This window comes from Mercurialis annua, linkage group LG7, assembly GCF_937616625.2.
Source record: "Mercurialis annua linkage group LG7, ddMerAnnu1.2, whole genome shotgun sequence".
Taxonomy (NCBI): Eukaryota; Viridiplantae; Streptophyta; class Magnoliopsida; order Malpighiales; family Euphorbiaceae; genus Mercurialis; species Mercurialis annua.
Window position 1 is genome coordinate 32,971,893 of NC_065576.1, and position 13,325 is coordinate 32,985,217.

Genomic DNA, 13,325 nt, shown 5'->3' on the forward strand with positions numbered 1-13,325 from the left:
GAATTTAGTGTTGCGAATTTATAGTTGTGATGTTAGAGTTAATTGTGATTCTAATAGTCAGAAACATGTTTTAGGCTAAAATTTAATAATATTTGAGAGGTTGTGCTAATATTTAAGACAAAATGTTAGTTCGTGCTATTTGGTAGAAATACTCCAAAACGATGTCGAATGGATAAGGCCATGCTGGCGTTGACGAGGCAATCCGACGAGTCACGTTGGATTTCAATGGCCTAAAACCAGACGTAGACTAGAATTTAAAAACATTTGAAAGGTTGTGCTAAGATTTGCAACAAATGATAGTATGTGCTTAAATTGCAAAAAACGTGGAATAACCCCAGAGTTTATATATACTGAAGGGTACAATCTGAGAAAGAAAAATACAATATTAAGCCAACAAGACACAATCCGGATGAAACAACTATATATGTATTTTATCTGCCGGAGTAGATTATTTTTGCTGAAAAAGACGCATGTCTCTTGTCATGACCAAAAATCTCGTATCGAAACAAACTCTGAATACATAGTTTGTTTCATCCGATTGAAGCCTTAAACCCCAATTCTTATTCTGAAATCTTGTCACCAGAATTCAAAATAATATTAGTTTTTCCAAGATATCATTAAGTTCTGACGGTGCTATTAATTCTTTCCAGACCGTGCGTCAATAGATCCATTGCTATTAAGTCTTTCCTGATCGGGATTCTAGGCTGTCGCTTCAGATCACTCCCGATTATATAAAGGCCGTCGCCTTGGACTCTAGGTTGTCGCCTAAAACTTTCAATTTCATCGATAATCAATTTCTAATATAAATCATATACTTAATTATAAGATAATCAATAATGATGATCACACATCCTATTGTAGCCCAATAGAAAAGTGCGTTTCCTCGCATCTATCTCGATTTTCATAATACTATATGAAATACTACGATATATAATGTGATTTAAGTAAATAATTAAAGGTATAAAACATTTTAAAAGTAATAATATATTCAAAAGTAAAATGCAAATTTATAGTGACCGCTATTTTTCAAAATAAAATACCTCTCGTCGGCTCCATTAATTTCTTTAGTCCTCCGACCTGATAGCTTGACTAGTTGTCGGATCTAATTACAATTTGAAAAATCAATTACCAAATTATTAAATTTTTAACTTTAGAATTGACTCTAGACAGACGTAAATAAAAATGTCTTTTACTTAAATCTATTTTCGATAATTATTTTTTTCTTTTAAATTTTTTATCTGTAAATTGTTGTAAACAATTTTACCACATAAATTATTAAGATTATCGTTGTAATCATCTAACGATAATTTAACTTTTTCCTCATTTTATAAACCTGAGAACTATAAACTTATTTTATAATTCACAATTTATATTCCATATATTTACCTTTTTATTTAATAAATTCAAAATTATATACCTTATAACAATTTTTTTTCTCAAATCCTTGAATATTATTATTATTATTATTATTTTATTTATTGAAAATAAAATTTTCTATTTCCGTAAAAAATATATAAACATACTAATTCCGCTCGTTGGATCACCCCCAGGCACATTGGACCTCGAGGCCCATGTGCCTGGGCCCCGCTTAGGGGGGCATATCTCACGCTGGTCACCAGATTCGGCATCATGTGAGCTACAAAAATTCCGACAATTTTCACATCATTTGTGGATGGTTCATAAACCTACGTGGTGGACTAGATTCATCTAAGAATTTTTCCAAAAAATGAACTAAATTTGGTTCAATTTGTTATTATAGAAAAATTATAACGATTTATGAAAATTATTTATTTTAATCCTTCAACTTTTATTGTCTTAAAATCCTTTCTTTTTCGATAAAATTTTCCGAATAGATTTCTAAAAATATATTGTGGATATATTATCCCGGAACTTATAAGCTATTATATTTTTATTTTACTTATTTTTTTTATTTTCCTTAATCCCAGTTAAATTTACTTTCCAAACAAAAATTACCAAATGAATTTCTCATGATCCAAATGTGCTTCCCAAAGTATTTAGATTCTCAATTTAAATTTAAATATCATTTTTTATAATTTCGATCGTCCAAATTGTGACACGTAACTTAATTTTAAAATCAAAAATTTCAAAATATTACATCTCTATATTTCCAAATCTCCTGAATAATGATAATCCACTAAGCTGTCCATAATTTCGAATAGCCCTTTTGCGGTATATGAGAAATCCACTAAAACACCAATCTGATATATTCAGACCAAACCCGAAAATGAACTGAATTTGGTTCAATTTGTTATTATAAAAAAATTGTATATTTATTTGAGTTGAGACTGATTTTTTTAAAGTTTTAAAATAATTTGAACCAAAATTATTGATCAAACTGAAAACCCGATCAAACCGACGGGTCCAGTTCAATTTCGAAAACTAAACTTTCGGTTCAGTTAGTTTTAGGCATCAATTTTTTTTATTTAATTTTCAATTTAAACCGAACTAAAATTATCAAATATAACGGAAAAATCGACCAAAACGACCGATCCTTTTCAATTTAAAAAATTCAGATTCTTAAAATTTTATTCAATTTTTAAAAAAGTATTTTTTTGACGGTTCGGTTTAAACTAATAATACACTTCTATGATTGTAAATCAATTTTAGTTTTATCTATTTTTTTTGTTAATATATAACATTAATAAATAAATTATGTTAATTTTTTTTAAATTTTTAGTTTTACTTTTATTTTATTTTTGAAAATCAATGTTTGAAAATATTTTTTCTAATAATTATATATTATTCATTTATTATTAAAATATTTACTTAATTCGATTTAATTATCATAGGAATGAGAAATTTTATTTGGCCTGCTATTAAATTTAAAGTCAAATCGCATACTAATCTTTTATGATTACATATTTCACATTTTAGGTTCTGTTAGAATGCCAGCAGCTCTTTGTGGTGTTGTGGGTTTCAAGCCAACATTTGGCCGTACACCTCATTCAGGGCAAGACACTGCGAGAATATTTTTCTATCTTTTTTCTTCATTTAATTTAATAATTTCTTAAATTACTACATATTTTTATAGTCTTCTGAAAATATTTTTCTCAATTTTCTTCAGTGTTCTTCCTCTTAATTGGACGGTTGGGATGGTCGGAGTAATATCAGGCACCATAGAGGATGCATTTATCATGTTTGTTTCTTCTTCTATTTTGTTTTCAAATTTTCTTTTGAACAAATCGCTATGAGACCTCTTACATATATTATAATTTATATTAAAGTTCCTCTTATTTAAAAATCAAGCGGCTTATTTTTTCATTTTTGTTTCCCTCAACTGTTTAGTCCCTCGGTTATTTTTGGTATTAGTCAATGGAGTTAAAAGTTTATGGGGTAAATTAATTTTTAAATTTGAGGGACAAAATCGTTGAGATAAACAAAAATAAAGCACTAAATTGTTGAAAGAAACAAAAATAGAGGACCGTCAAAATTCTGTTGACTCGGTTGACTTTACAATAAAAATGGACGAAAGAACTAAATCCTTGACGGAAACAAAAGTGAGGGACCGTACTGTTTGATTTTCAAATAAAAGAGGTTGTTAATTATAACAAATGTGAGAGGTCTCATTATAATTTGCTATTTTGGCTATTATAGCTGGAGTTAACAGTTTGTAGTGAAAAAAAAAACACTTACAAAATTATAATTATAATTAAACAATATAGACATAATATCTCATTATCCACTCACCTTTAAATTTTTTTTTAAAAAAAAATTTCGCACGCAACCGTTGCGTCATGTCATTTGTACAGCAAACCAATGATGCGTTAGACATGTGGAAAAATTAATGATAAAAAAATTAAACAATAATTAAAAAATTCTCTATCGCAAATGCTTATTGACTTGTTGTAAATATGACATGGCACAACTAATGCATGGGATAAACACTCTTTTTTAATAACATCCCGACATTGTAATTTTTCAACAACATTTTATTTCGCATTTTCGACTTTCAATTGTACATTGCAACATGAAACTGACCTCTTTTCACCTAAATAACAAAATAAATCCTTCATATTTTACATATATATTAAATAGACATTAAAGTTATAAATAGTAAAAAAACTTGTTTTTTTTAATAAATTCAACAAATAACAATAATTGTTTTATTAAATATAAATTAATTATTAATAATATTTAATATATCTCTGAATCTGCCGCCACCTTCTTTAATGAAATTATATTTTATACCATAAAAAAGGGTTTATGCAACTTAAAATTACGAGTATGGGGAAGGAGAGAACAAGTTAAGACAAAAAGATACATTCCAAATTTTTATAAAAATTTAAATCCGAAAAGACAGAAGACGGGTTTTAATATTTGTAATAAAAACATTCCTATTGAAGCAATTGAAAATAACATTCCTGAAATAAAATTATTCTGCTAAAAAGCACGCAAAAATAAGCATTTTCAAATCTCCACATGATGCTTCTAATACTTTTTTTTTTCAAATTAAGCATTTTCAAATCTCTTACTTTTAGTCTCTTACTTAGGTGAAGAATATAAAAAAAAAATTCTAATTTATCATAAATCTAAAAACATAAATGAGGTTGTAAAAATTCCAAACTCATAACAAAATGCGAGACATCTGAGGTTTGTAAATCCAACAGTTGAGAGACAATTCTTGGATAATTTTTGGTAACTCCATTTTTGGAGAGGAAAAAAAACCATATATAGGATTGAAAACATCAGAGATAAAAATATTAAAACTGATAATATATATTAAAATGTCATTTATCTATTATAAAAAAGGAGATTAAAGAATGGGGGGGTAATTTTGGCCATTTATTTTTGGCAAAAATCTTTCGGTGCTAGTTAAGTTTTAAGTTTGGCCAAATCACATCGCGCACCAAATCACCTCCTGCGATGCCGATTAAGTTTTAATTAGCATTTAAAAAAGAGCGAGAAAAAAAAGGTGAAAAAAACAGTGGTAAGCAATTATTCATATTCATAATACATGACTATATTTTAGTGAAATAACATGTATGTGTTAAAATTTTGATATAATTTTTTTTAATTTTTTTTATGAATAATATGTATATTAAAGGCCACAAAAAGTGGCAAAAGACCTTAACTTTTGTAAATTAGGTTTTGATATCTCGATTTAAAATTAGAATAAGCTATATGTTCATTTCCTGATTTTTATTTTTATCCATGTTCTTAGTTATGCAGCTATTAGTTATCAACTTCCATCGCAAGAATTGTCTGCTATTCCCCCGGTGAGAACTTAAACTTTTTACTCATCTTAAGAATTTGGAGTGTCCCCGATATAGCAATATAGTTGATGAAATAATGGCCAAATGTATAAATTGGACATTCATGCTTAGTTCGATTTTAAATTTGAACTCTAATAAGTTTTTTTTCCGATGGAAGTACCTAATATTATAAAAAAAATTATATCGGACCTTCCAAACATAAAATGCTACATGTTCGTTAGTTATTGGCGAACTCAGTGCTAACATATTAGGTTCGATGATTCACATTGGCCAGTCAGTTACGGACATGTGGCATTTTAGGCTCTGAGGGTCGGCTGCGAATTTTTTTAATAACGTTAAATACCTCCATAAAAAAAAGTTCACTAGGGTCTAAATTCAAAAACGAACAAACATGAGGGTCTAATATGTACATTTAGCTATGAAATAATTTATCGACTTTTGTTAAAAAGGTCTAAAATAAATTTCCTCATAAATTAGCAAGTTCAAAAACAATTAAAATTAAATAAAAAAATGGTTTGAGTATTATGTTCATCTTGCAAAAATAAAAAATAAAATTATTAAAAACTGCATTGAATTTTTTTTATTATTATGTATTTTTATTTATATATTTATTTAGGAATAATATAAGAGTGATTATTATTTATTATTCATTTTATATATTTATTATCATTTCAATAACTGCATCTTAAAATTCATAGATTAAAATTGGATTCGATATTTATATATTTTAGTAGAGTACTTAATTTTTAATGTAAACTAAAAAAAATTGTGAAAACTGTACAATGTAATCTCTATAGATTAATATAGTTGTGGGCATACCATATTTATTATTTTATAGGACTATTAAATTATCTATAAATTACCAGTTCATTAATTTATTGAGTAAAAATTAAAATAAAAAGTATAATAGATGTGTGTCAAATAATTTAAACATAAATTTATAATATTATTTTCTCTAATATATTAATATAAAATTGTAATTGTTACTTATTAATTTATTTTCCTTACTTATTATTTTAAATAATATTTAAGAAGATACAATCAAAGATTTAGTTTGCCATAATAGAATGAATATCTACTATCTTTTAGATTATTTCCAATAAAAATAAATCAACTTTAGAAATATTGACTTCTAAACATAACTATCAAGATCAACCAATTTTCTTTTTGATGAATAGTTTGTATATAAATGATGATGAAGTTGAAATAACGCCACATATTTTAAAAATAAATTTAAATTGAAAATTATATATAATTATCAACAATTTTAAAATTAATGGATCAAATTGTTGTAATTTTTTAATTTGATAAAAAAATGGATATGTAAAATTATTTCTCTATTTTATAGATATTATTCTCAAATTGTAATAAATTCTTTTATTTATTATTTTTAAAATAAATCAAAACATATTTAAGAATTCTAGAATATGATCGGATTCTTAAAAAAAAAAGAGTTCTAGGATATGGTCAGCTTAATTTCTTAAATTATTAATTTAATTTATTAAAGTTTAGATTAAGACGTAATAAATATAAAAGTTATTAATTTTTTAAAATTAATTTATAAAAGTCAGATAATTTTAAAGCAAATTGATTTTAAATATCATATTTATGACCAAATTGACTGACATTTCACTAAATAAATTTATGATTTTAGCTTTTAAGTGCTAATTTAATCATAACTATATTTTTAATAAAACTAAAAAGATAATTGAGTAAATTACTTTGACTAGACCGTAATTTGAGGTACGGCACAGTTTAATTAAAAAAAAATTAAAATATCATACTATGAAGATATACATTAAAAATATATTTTTATAAGATCTAATGTTTTAAAAACACCTGACCTTTTATTCTCTTTTCAGTCCTATTTTGACATTGAAAACTGATTAGTCTTATCCTATTTTATATTTTTTCGTTTCAATTGTACCTTTAAGCATTAAATTGACATTTTTTATTTGGTTCTTGAAAAAAGGTCAATTTAATGTAAAAATTCAAACTAAAGGACTTTTTGAACTTTTTTCAAATGAAAAAAAAAATCAATTTAATGCTTAAGAGTACAATTGAAACGAGAAATATAAAATAGGATAAAATTGACCAGTTTTTAGCATCAGGGTAGTATTAAAAAAGACTAAATTATCGGATATTTTTAACACATGAAGCCTTTTTAGAAATTTCATATAAGGTATCTTTTATAGAATAAATTAATTAAAATATTTTAGAGATAATTTTTTTGAAGAAGTTTGAGGTAGGGCCAAGGCACAACCTGGCCCTACTCTAGCTTCGTCTCTAGACCCTGAGGTACATTTTAAGTAACAGTTTGAAATTTTTTATTTTAAAAATTTATTAAATGGTTCTTCAGTTTTAATTCCGTTAACTATTAGGTCCCTTCATTAATTTTGATATTTGCTTTCAAACGATTTGATACCTAATTTTTAATTTCGTGAACGATTTGATACATCACTTTTAATTTTATCAAACGATTTGGTACATCTATTTTAGTTCTGTTAAAAGTTTTAGTCCCTCAAATTAATAGAGTGGCTTAATAGTTAACAAAATTAAAATGGAAGAACCATTAAGTAGATTTTTGAACAAGAGATAGCAAACTGTTAATTATGGTATAACTCAGTGACCTTAACGTAATTTGCTCTAGATAATTTAACTTTTTTTATAAATTTTTTTCAATTAAAGATTATTTATTATTAAAATAAATTAAAAAATTAAAAAATATTTTATTTTCATTATTTTCATTATTTATCTTTTTTAGTTATGCTCGGATATAATTAAACACGTAAAATTAATGATCAAATTATTTATAATTATAAATTGATAATAATATTTTGCCTCATATATATCAATTTATCATCACCGCTATTTACAAAGTAAACTTTTAGTTTTTACCTTGATTGGCAGCCAAAGCTGTATTTTCCAATATTGAATTCTACAAGTCCAATTACAAACGTCACTCTGGCAAGATATGGAGAGGTTAGCGATATATTTTGTCTTTCTATATATATTATCTTATTAGATTAATTGTATTTTTGACGTTTGAATTACTTTAAATCGATTAAGTCTGTCTGTTACTAAAGTCTGTTACTATAAATATATATATATATATATTGATCATAAAGGATGCATGAAGCATTACAAATTAGAGGTGGCCACGGTTCATAACCCGGCGGTTTCGGTTCGAAACCGCCGGATCACGGTTCAAGAAAAAGTTGAACCGGTCCGGAACCGTCTAAGAGACGGTTCCATGACGGTTTGGAACCGGACGGTTCCGATTTAGGACGGTTAAAAAAAATTAAAATTTAATTACTAAAAAATGTAATTTAACAATAAAATAACTCACGGAGATAATATTACAAGAAAATAAATTCTTTTTTCTTTTAAATTAAAATATTAATAAAAAATTTAACTAAAACAAATATAACATATATTTTATTGAAAAAGTAAATATATTATATGATAAAAATATAATATATATATATTAAAAATATACAATATATATTTTTTTATCAACGGGTCGACCTTTAAACCGCCGGTTCCGACCTGGAACCGCCGGTTCACGGTTCAACAAATATGAAACCGGCCCGGAACCGCCCTTTATACGTTTCCGGACCGGTTTTAGTCCGGTTCCGGGTTTGACCGGGCCGGTTCCAGGCCGGGTCACGGGCTGACCCGGCCCATGGCCACCTCTATTACAAATGAAACATTATTACGTCTAAACCTTATTTACGTCTAAGCACTACATCAACACATAACACATCCCTCCTTGGTTGATCCATCTTTGATCCTCTATCATACTACAACCTTATTTATGTTCTACTGCAATTATGGGCTCATTTCCCTTTTTGCTGTCATGAACTCATATACCTGAAAAATGGTTTACAGGTTTACCAATAGTACAAAACATAATGCATTTTATATTATTTCAAATCATTCAAAAAGATCCCCAAAGACTAGAAAATCATGTTCTTTAGTACCCCATAATCATTTATCATAAAGTTTTGGATACACCAATATCTATTATGTACCCAAACTTTCCTTACATAATCAAGATGAACGCATACCATTTTCATAATCAAGATTACAAATAAGATAAGTGTTATCTATTTTCATTTCTATGAGGATCAAATAAGATTTGACATGCAACTAAATATGAAAATAGGATATTAAAATTTGTAAATCACTAAACTTTTTTCAAATTACAAAAACGTCACTAAACAAATTTTTCTTACCAAATGGTCCTTAAACTATACCTTTTGTTACAAAAATGTTTCTGCTGTTATAAAAAGAACACTAAACTTTTCGTGAATTATAAAAAAAAAAAATTGGGTTATACCTTTTATTATAAAAAGATCACTGAACTATGTTCCTTTTTGAAATTTGACTTGCCACGTAAGCAAAAATGTTGTATTTTCACATGAAAACGGTACGTTTTATATGGGTGAACTATTTTGTAATAAAAGATATAGTTCAATGACCATTTTATAAGAAAAGTTTGTTTAGTGACCTTTATATAATTTGGAAAAAAATTGGTGATCTACAAAGTTTAATTCCATGAAGATAACTTTATAAGAAGATCTTAATATATTAGGTAATGGTAGTTTTCTATAAGAACTTCCACCATTTCAAGCTACTAGTTGCTCCAAACATTGAGAGCTGAAAATTCATTTACAAAACCAATCTATGTCCACTTGTAATAAGATAACTTTCGTTTTCTCATAATTCTACCTAACCAAATCACATTCAACCGTTCTTGCAAAGGGAATATTTGAAACGCATTCTACATAAGCTAGAATAAAATTTGCCTAAATCTTGGCTTTATCTCTTTGTCCATATGCATCCATTAGAATACTCACATTTGAGTTGAGATCTAAAGGGTGGCTGATTGTTCTAAATGTTCTTTCTCCAGGAACCCATGCATTATGCATAAGAATAAATAGAGATTTGATGGCCATTACATATTTTCCACCTAATACTACCAATCAACACCTTTCTTCCCCACATAACGATATCCATGTGTAGGAAGCCATTTTTGGGCTAATATCATTAAGAAAAGTACCATATTTGAAATATCTCTTCATGTAAATCTTTTTTTTTATGAATAATATATATTAGACCACAAGAAGTGGCAAGCCAGTTCAAAGTTTTCGCACAAAAATGACACACTTAAGGTGGCTCACTATAGGCTACGACTAAGAGAAAGCTAAAAAGAAGATCACGGTCCAGAGAAAAGAATACAATAAGGATTCTAAAAGAAATCCAAACTTGAAAAAGAAAAATCCCTATTACAATGTTTGTAAAGAAAAACTGCCTTAGAAAAAACAATTAAATAGCACAAGAAACCATAGAATCCTCGTTGCGACACTTCCAAATATCCCATACCACAAGAAACCATAGAATCCTCCATAAATTCCATTGAGGACCTCTAGGAATAATAAACTGTCATTGTACCATAAAATCAAAAAAAGTAGATACCACATTAAGTTTTTGCAATATATCGCACCAAATGCCTCTAGCAAAAGAACAATGAATAAAGATGTGGTTTTGAGTTTCCATTAACCCACCTAGAATGCATAAGGAGTTATCAATCGTTATAATTGAGCGACGAGCCAAAAACTCCAACGAAGGGACTCTATGGTGCAAAGCTAATCAAATAAAAAACTTGACTCGTGGTGGCGCTTTTGATTTCCACACTTCTGAAAACATGTTCACAGTTACCTCGCTAGCGGCTGCCTCAACACGTCTTCCTGCTATACTAAAATTAGGCGGACCAGCTGCAACACTTGAAGAAGGATTGCTGGACTCAGCAATAGCAGCACGGCCATGAACAAAAGTAGCGTCTTCCATGAAAGCAGCAGTAGGGACAACAGCTCGGCCAGGAACAACAGCAGCAGCAGGTCGAATTTGAACAGCAGAAGCAGCATATGAGTTCTGGTCAGAGACAGCAGCAGGTCGGAGTTGAACAACAAAAACAGTAGATGAGTTCCGGTAAGAGACATCAGCAACAGTTGTCCAAAAATGTCGGTCAGAAATAGGCAAAACATTGACAGCAGAATTATGTCCTCCAAAGGAGACATTCCCGGCACAGTGGCAGCTTCAAATAAAATTCCCAGCAGCTTGAACACCTCCTTCCATATTATTAACAGCAGATAAGGCCCTACAAAAAGAAGATGGCGTATACACTCCCGACTTGCCATTCCACGAAACTATGTCAATTTGATCCACACGACAGGAAATCATGTTAAAAAGAGATAATAAATTATTATACAATAATAACTCATCACTTCTCAAACGCCACCTCTAATGTCATCCCTCCCGCCAAATAACACTAATAGTAATTTGCTTTTGATTCGAAAGTTTAAAGAACCGAGGAAACAAAATATTTGTCGTAACAATACCGCTCCAATTGTCATTCTGAAGAGAAATTGAAGTGCTTCTCCAACATTATAACTCAAATTAGTAATTACAACACCCCAAGCACGTTTATCATCACAACAAGCTTTCTTAATGCCTTTGCATATAAAGGACATTTTCTTAATATCACCATTTATTAAAGAATTCCAATCCACAATATTGCAACAACTTGAAACAATATTGAACCAAAGAGAGGCTCTATTGTTAATTCTCACTTTCCAAACCCATTAAAAAAAAGACTCTGGTTTCTAGTTTTTAAATTATAGATGCCCAAATTGCCACTCTGAAATTCATAACAAATTACTTTCCAAGAAACGTTACTCAACACTCGAGAGGAAATATCACACTTCCATAAAAAACGCATCATATACGACTCAAGCTGATTCTGAACTGAGCCAGGCATTTTAAACAAAGACATGAAATAAACCAGAACGCTAAAGAGAACCGATTTAATGAGAACTAACTGTCCTGCAGAAGAAAGCAGAGAGCCCTTCCACAAAGCCATGCGAGATTTGAAGCGTTCAACCACGGAGTCCCAAGAACGAGCATAGAGCTTTCTATTCGACAAAGGCAAACCCAGGTATTTGATAGGAAAAAAATCAATTTTGCACCCAACTACTTGTGCCGCAACTAACAAATCAGCCTCAGGTACATTTATTCCCATAATAGAAATTTTATGATAATTAATTGTCAACCTAGAGATCAACTCAAAACAGCAAAGTATCCAAGGCAAGTTCCTAAGCTGTTCAATATCATATGGAAGATAAAGAATGGTGTCATATGCAAACTACAGTAAAGAGATGGGATCATGATCATCTGAGAAAGAAAAACCCTTAGTAAACCCAAGCTCCTATGATTTACTCAGTAAACGTTTCAGAACTTCCACAACAATGAGAAATAGATAGCAAAATTGGGTCACCTTGATGCACACCTCTCTTAAGCGGAATAGGATCAAGAGGACTGCCGTTAACTAGCACCGCCGTAGTTGGTGTAGACAAACCACATGATATCCACTCAATCCACTTAGCTGGAGAATTCGTACATCGCATAATCGAGAACAGATACTCCCAGACTATACTGTCAAATGCCTTATGAAAGTCAAGCTTTAGACCAAGTAATTTTTCCTTCCTCCTAATAGAAATATGAATTAATTCATTTGCTATCATAAAACACTCTAGAATTCTTCGACCCTTTAGGAAAGCATGGTGATTATCCGAGATCACAGATGAAAGCATAAACGCTAGCCTTCGAGAAAGCACCTTAGAAAAGTAACTTGTAGATGCCATTGACTAAGCTAATAGGACGGTATACTTTATATTAGCCGAACCTGCTACCTTAGGAATCAACACCATAAAAGAAGAATTAATACCTCTGGGCAAGATATTAAATCTATGAAAATTCAAAAACAACTCCATAATAGCATTCTTCATCGCAAGCCAAGCTTTCCTATAGAAATAAAAATTAAAACCATCTAGGCTTGGCGCTTTCTTAACTCCACAAGAACAGAGAGCATTGAAAATTTCAGCCTCCTCAAACAACTTAACCGGCGAATCTGCCTGCAGATTACTGATCTAGCAAAGTTAAGGCCTGAAATATCAAAGTCCACCCCCACCTGCCGACTATAAAGCTTACTATATAATTCTCTGATGTGAAGACAAATATCCTTAGGTT

General features: G+C 29.3%; 1 protein-coding gene across 5 annotated transcripts in view; it reads left to right on the top strand.

The window, feature by feature from the left end:
• LOC126656073 (fatty acid amide hydrolase-like) overlaps positions 1–13,325 on the top strand; it is a 51,778-nt gene that overhangs the window by 26,379 nt on the left and 12,074 nt on the right. For all 5 annotated transcript variants that reach the window (XM_056103666.1, XM_050350543.2, XM_050350542.2 and 2 more), the window contains 4 exons: positions 2,896–2,971; positions 3,086–3,157; positions 5,183–5,237; positions 8,145–8,216. In XM_056103666.1, coding sequence (XP_055959641.1) covers positions 2,896–2,971; positions 3,086–3,157; positions 5,183–5,237; positions 8,145–8,216 — 275 coding nt within the window. The remainder of the gene's footprint in view (positions 1–2,895; positions 2,972–3,085; positions 3,158–5,182; positions 5,238–8,144; positions 8,217–13,325) is intronic.